The sequence below is a fragment of the Esox lucius genome, chromosome 22 (assembly GCF_011004845.1).
Source record: "Esox lucius isolate fEsoLuc1 chromosome 22, fEsoLuc1.pri, whole genome shotgun sequence".
NCBI lineage: Eukaryota > Metazoa > Chordata > Actinopteri > Esociformes > Esocidae > Esox > Esox lucius.
This window is the reverse complement of record NC_047590.1, coordinates 18,206,497-18,212,496: the sequence shown is the minus strand read 5'-3', so window position 1 is coordinate 18,212,496 and position 6,000 is coordinate 18,206,497. Positions and strand designations below refer to the sequence as shown.

The 6,000-nt window shown below is 41.2% G+C and overlaps 1 protein-coding gene across 1 annotated transcript in view; it reads right to left on the bottom strand.

Moving 5' to 3' along the window:
- Positions 1-3,245: 3,245 nt before the first annotated feature.
- Positions 3,246-6,000, bottom strand: part of LOC105019683 (parathyroid hormone 2 receptor-like) — a 50,602-nt gene continuing 47,847 nt past the window's right edge. The window contains exons 12-13 of the mRNA XM_034289799.1: positions 5,785-5,826; positions 3,246-3,681 (exon numbers count right to left, since the gene is read on the bottom strand). Of these exons, the coding sequence (XP_034145690.1) occupies positions 3,274-3,681; positions 5,785-5,826 (450 nt within the window). The 3' untranslated portion in view covers positions 3,246-3,273. The remainder of the gene's footprint in view (positions 3,682-5,784; positions 5,827-6,000) is intronic.

Sequence of the window (6,000 nt, the reverse complement as noted above, 5' to 3'; positions counted from 1 at the left end):
CTCTTAGCCCTGCTGTTCATTAGCCAAGTAGCCTTTCAATAAATGGTTTGGACTTGAGGGTTTAGATTTATTTTTTACGAATACACTTAAAGTGTGGTTCAAATTGTGTTTTCCTTCCGGAAATAATTCATATTTTGCTGTCCTCTTGTTTGCAGTTAGATAGCAGTCTCTTCACTTGCGTAGTGTCTTTCACCCCCAGAGGACCCCCGCACCAAAAAAAGAATAAGTAATAAACGACAAAGGAGCAGATTACTTGTGAGACAGGGGTTGAATATCCGCTCAAGAAGCAGTATCCTATCAGGTGTGCTTCGGGGACCAGTCTTGGGATTCATTAACAGGCAGTGCCATTTAGGGCTCCCACCATTTAAAAAGCAGTCAAATGGATGTGGCAACTTCCATTGTCATTGGTTAAGCTGCCATCCAACCAACCCCACTGAGACTATCCACCTCATTTCACTGACAGCCCACCCCGTCCCCACCCACTAACAAAGTCTAGCGAGATTTCAAAGTGCCAAAGTAGGTCATAGTCAATGAAAAACAATCACTAATGCATATTGAATTAAAAAAACAACTCTTTTTTTGGCATAAGAGGATACAGTGTTGAGAACAAGTATTTGATACACTGCCGATTTTGCAGGTTTTCCCACTTACAAAGCATGTAGAAGTCTATCATTTTTATCATAGGTACTCTTCAACTGTGAGTTGAATCTAAAACAAAAATCCAGAAAATCACATTTTAGGTAATTAATTAGCATTTCATTGCATGACATAAGTATTTGATACATCAGAAAAGCAGAACTTAATATTTGGTACAGAAACCTTTGTTTGCAATAACTGAGATCATACGTTTCCTGTAGTTCTTAACCAGGTGTGCACACACTGCAGCAGGGATTTTGGCCCACTCTTCCATACAGACCTTCTCCAGATCCTTCAGGTTTCATGGCTGTCGCTGGGCAATATGGACTTTCAGCTCCCTCCAAAGATTTCTATTGGGTTCAGATCTGGAGACTGGCTAGGCCACTACAGGACCTTGAGATGCATCATACAAGCCACTCCTTAGTTGCCCTGGCTGTGTGTTTCGGGTCGTTGTTATGCTGGAAGACCCAGCCACGACCCATCTTCAATGCTCTTACAGAGGGAAGGAGGTTGTTGGCCAAGAACTCGCGATACATGGCCCCATCCATCCTCCCCTCAATACGGTGCTGTCGTCCTGTCCCCTTTCCAGAAAAGCATCCCCAAAGAATGATGTTTCCACCTCCATGCTTCACGGTTGGGATGGTGTTCTTGGGGTTGTACTCATCCTTCTTCTTCCTCCAAACACAGCGAGTGGAGTTTAGACCAAAAAGCTCTATTTTTGTCTCATCAGACCACATGACCTTCTCCCATTCCTCCTCTGGATCATCCAGATGGTCATTGGCAAACTTCAGATGGGCCTGGACATGCACTGGCTTGAGCAGGGGGACCTGTGTGTGTGCTGCAGGATTTTAATCCATGACGGCGTAGTGTGTTATTAATGGTTTTCTTTGAGACTGTGGTCCCAGCTCTCTTCAGGTCATTAACCAGGTCCTGCCATGCAGTTCTGGGCTGATGCCTCCCCTTCCTCATGAGCATGGAGCCCCAGACCGAGGGAGATTGACCGTCATCTTGAACTTCTTCCGTTTTCGAATAAATTGTTGCCTTCTCACCAAGCTGCTTGCCTACTGTCCTGTAGTCCATCCCAGCCATGCAATATAATGCAAATGAATGATTTAAAAATCATAACATTTGATTTTCTGGATTTTTGTTTTAGATTCTGTCTCTCACAGTTGAAGTGTACCTATGATAAAAATGACAGACCTCTACATGCTTTGTAAGTAGGAAAACCTGCAAAATCGGCAGTGTATCAAATACTTGTTTTCCCCACTGTATATAGTGTTCACAAAACATCACAGATATGTGAGGGAGTGTGGCCTAGTGTTAAAGCTACAGACTCCAATTCTGTACACTTTCCGGCAAACAAGTTCTTGAGTCTCCACCTTCCCACTATCATTAAAAACAATAAAACACCAAAAAGATTTCAAACATATACACTTCTGTTCAAAAGTTTGGGGTCACTTAGAAATGTCCTTGCTTCAAAAGAAGAGCAAATACTTTTGTCCATTAAAATAACATCAAATTTATCTGAAATACTGTACAGTGTAGACATTGTTAATGTTCTGAATGACAATTTATCTGGAAACGGCTGATATTTAATAGAATATCTACTGTACATAAGCCTACAGAGGCCCATTATCAGCAACCATCAGTCCTGTGTTCAAATGGCATGTTGTGTATGCTAATCCAAGTTTATCACTGTAAAAGGCTAATTGATCATTAGAAATGTTCCACTGTTAGCACAGTTGCAAAATTTTGTGCTGATTAAAGAAGCAATAAAGCTGGCCTAGACTAGTTGAGTATCTGGCGCATCAGCAAGTTTAGGTTCTATGACAGGCTCAAAATGGCCAGAAACAAAGAACTTTCTTCTAAAAGTCAACAGGCTATTCTTATTTTGAGAATTGAAAGCTATTCCATGTGAGAAACTGCCAAGAAACAAAAGCGCTCTTACAACACTGTGTACTAATCCCTTCACAGAACAGCGCAAACTGGCTTTAACCAGAATAGAAAGAGGGGCCCTGGTGCACAACTGAGCAAGAGGACATATACATTTAAGTGTCTAGTTTGAGAAAGAAATGCCTCACATGTCCTCAACTGACAGCTTCATTAAATAGTACCCACAAAACACCAGTCTCAACATCAACAGTGAAGAGGCGACTTTGGGATGCTTCGGGAGACTTCGGGAGACTTGAAAAGAAAAGCCATATCTCAGACTGGCCATTGAAAAGAAAAGATTAAGATGACCCAAAGCACAGCTCCAAACTATGCAAGAACTATTTAGGGAAGAAGCAGTCAACTGGTATTCTGTCTATTATGGAGTGGCCAGTACAATCACCAGATCTCAACCCTACTGAGCTGTTGTGGGAGCAGCTTGACCGTATGGTATATACAGTAAGTATCCATCAAGCCAATCCAACTTGACAAATGCAAAGTTTGAAGGACACAACTACTATTTTAATAAAAAATAATTATTTCTATCTTACCAATGACTGTATTTCCTATTCATTTAGCAAAATTCCCTATTTAAACTAATTTCATGTTTCATGTATGTTTTCATGGAAAACAAGGAAGTTTCTAAGTGACCCCAAACCTTTGAGCGAAAGTGTATATTTAAAAAAATCATTTTAATCCTTTTCCCAGTTACATTTTTCCGTACAGTGCATCCTCCACGTCCTTACATAAACTGGTGGTGTTCACCGCAGTTAAGGACTCTCTGAGGGATATGTCGTCCACTTGCTTTGCTTTCTCGTCGGGCTCCTCTGGGATGGATGGGGGCAGGCTGTCCAACTCAGAGTTGCTCAACACATAGCCGGGCAGGTTTGTGTGGTTTCGGTTATCGGTGGGCCTGGCTTGGCTGCTGCGGTACATGCGGCTGGAGAAGAGCGCAGAAGTGCCCGAAACCACAACCAGTGGTTGTGGCTGGCTGCTGGTGCTCTGGTGGAGGTTTGTGAGCATCGAGCTGAAACGGTAGTTGGCACATGGCACCGGGCCCTTCCAGTCAAACACTAGGTTCCAGCGTGTCCAGGTCTTTTTGATCTCTGCTTGGACCTAAAACCAAATAGTCAAAATAAAATCATGATGTGTTAAAAGCGCATTGAAACAAGGCTCAGCACACTTCACAGAATACCAGAAAAAGGAGCACTCAAAAATGTGGGATTCAAATGACACACTTTCAGGATTGGCATTTCAATTATGACATTAACTTCCTGTAATGGTTTTGTCCAGGGTCACATTTCTAACAGCCCACATGAGCAAACATTAAAAGTAAAAGACTGCATCAGATTGTTGCAACATGCTCATTTTAATCTTTTGAAAGACCAGGCCTTTCATTTTAGACTATGTTATCAATATGTAATGGCCTGGCTACCATCTTGACATTATTCCCCTCTCCCTCCCTGTGCCTTTTATTCCCCCCAAAGCCATTCTCCCCTCTTGCATGGGGCCAGAAACATATCCAATCACATTCCCTAGCACTCATGACCCCACTAACCAGGGATCCACAATGATTACACTCACTGCTGATTATTCATTACCCTACCAATCTGACCCAAACTAAAGCCTCAACCAACACTATCCTTACCGTCTCCGGGCTCATCTGTTCTCCAACTGTAGATCAACCAGGACCCCGCCTCCACAGCCTTCTACACAGCCTGACCAGCCTTAGAAACCCTTGTCTGTGTCAGACCCAGTTCCACTGACCAAGCCATCAGTCCCGCTCTACCAAGAGCTTTTCATCATATTATTGAGAGCTATGCACCTCATTTTTCAAAGTTTCTTTGTTGAGATAAATTATGTTGGAAACATTGTTTTTAATTTCAAAGGTATGTGAGAGAAAATCTCCACTGGACATTAAATTCTAAACTCCTCTGGTTACTCTTTGAAAAATGAATTTAGCTTATCAAACTAAGCTGTAAAAATTATACAATTTCCCTGAATTCTAAAATTGCTATACATTTCATTTAAAGTTTCACCATGAAAAAAGTTCAGACCTCGAATACTACAGGAGTGCAAATACTCTACAACTATAGCACATACTTTGCAATATTGGATACATACGAATAAGGTAAACAAGCCTATTAGCACATTCACATTCTATCCATCCTGGTTTTGCAAACTATTTGAGACAAATAAGTGGACAGGGAACCACGGACAACATCAATTAAATACATAATGGAAGCACTTTATTAAGGTTTTTTAACTGTTACATTATTACATCTGGATGTTTTTATAGACATAATACTTTTCATTGGAATGGCACCATGGCAGGCAATTTCAATGTGAACTTTTCTAAATGTCGACAAAATTTCACTGGCAAAGTAAATGGAAGCCTAGCTCCTGTCATCTCAACATAATTGCTTCTTACCAAACTTGATCCTGTCTGCAATCAACTATAAGGTCTTCGATGTGTCACACTGCTGCAAAAAGTATATCGCGTTTTGTTTTAGAGCAATTGTCTGTGGCACAGTTTTGCTGCAGTGGATTTTATCAAATGTTTCTTCATATTTGCTGTATGTTTTTCATGCAGCATGTCTTTGTTATCTTCTACTGTACACAGCTCTGAAATCCAACCCCAACACTAAATCTAAGCTTCCAACTGAATGATTGACCTTCTCTGTGTCCCTCCCCATTACATTACATTCATGCATACATTTACAGACTGGTGAGAGTTTTTTTAATGGATGAATTATGTTAATTCAGAGCGTACAAGAGTAACACGCCTACACGATAAGGTAAATCTCAACACAAACTTCAGAGAAGTCAGTTATACTGCCGTGTGAAGGAAATAGTTCAATTTACCCAGTTGGAATAAGTTCAATTATTCACAGACGAGTGCCTATGTGCATAGCATCAGTGATTCCATTGTACCAACCAATTGGTTTACTATGTTTCGTTGGTTCCCTTAACATTTCTGACAACAAATAAATGGCCTTGTGAAGTAGGTTCAACAAGAGCCTGGCATGGTACAGTAGGTTATCATTCTCAGCATCCCCACAGTGGAGAGGACCTCTGACCAGCATGGTACAGTAGGTTATCATTCTCAGCATCCCCATAGTGGAGAGGACCTCTGACCAGCATGGTACAGTAGGTTATCATTCTCAGCATCCCCACAGTGGAGAGGACCTCTGACCAGGTCTGTGAAATAGTACTCACCTCTCCATTGCAGTAGCAGTAGATAATGGAGACAAAGAAACCCTGCAATAAGATGAGAGGTAAATGTCAGAGGCACGTATTAAAAACTCCATTTACCATTGATAATTAAAATCATGTAACCATCTTTATGAAAGAGTGAGGATCTTGACCTTTGGAGAATAATATTGACATGATTTGTGCTGAAGAGAGCTTTGTAAGAAAAACATAGACATCATG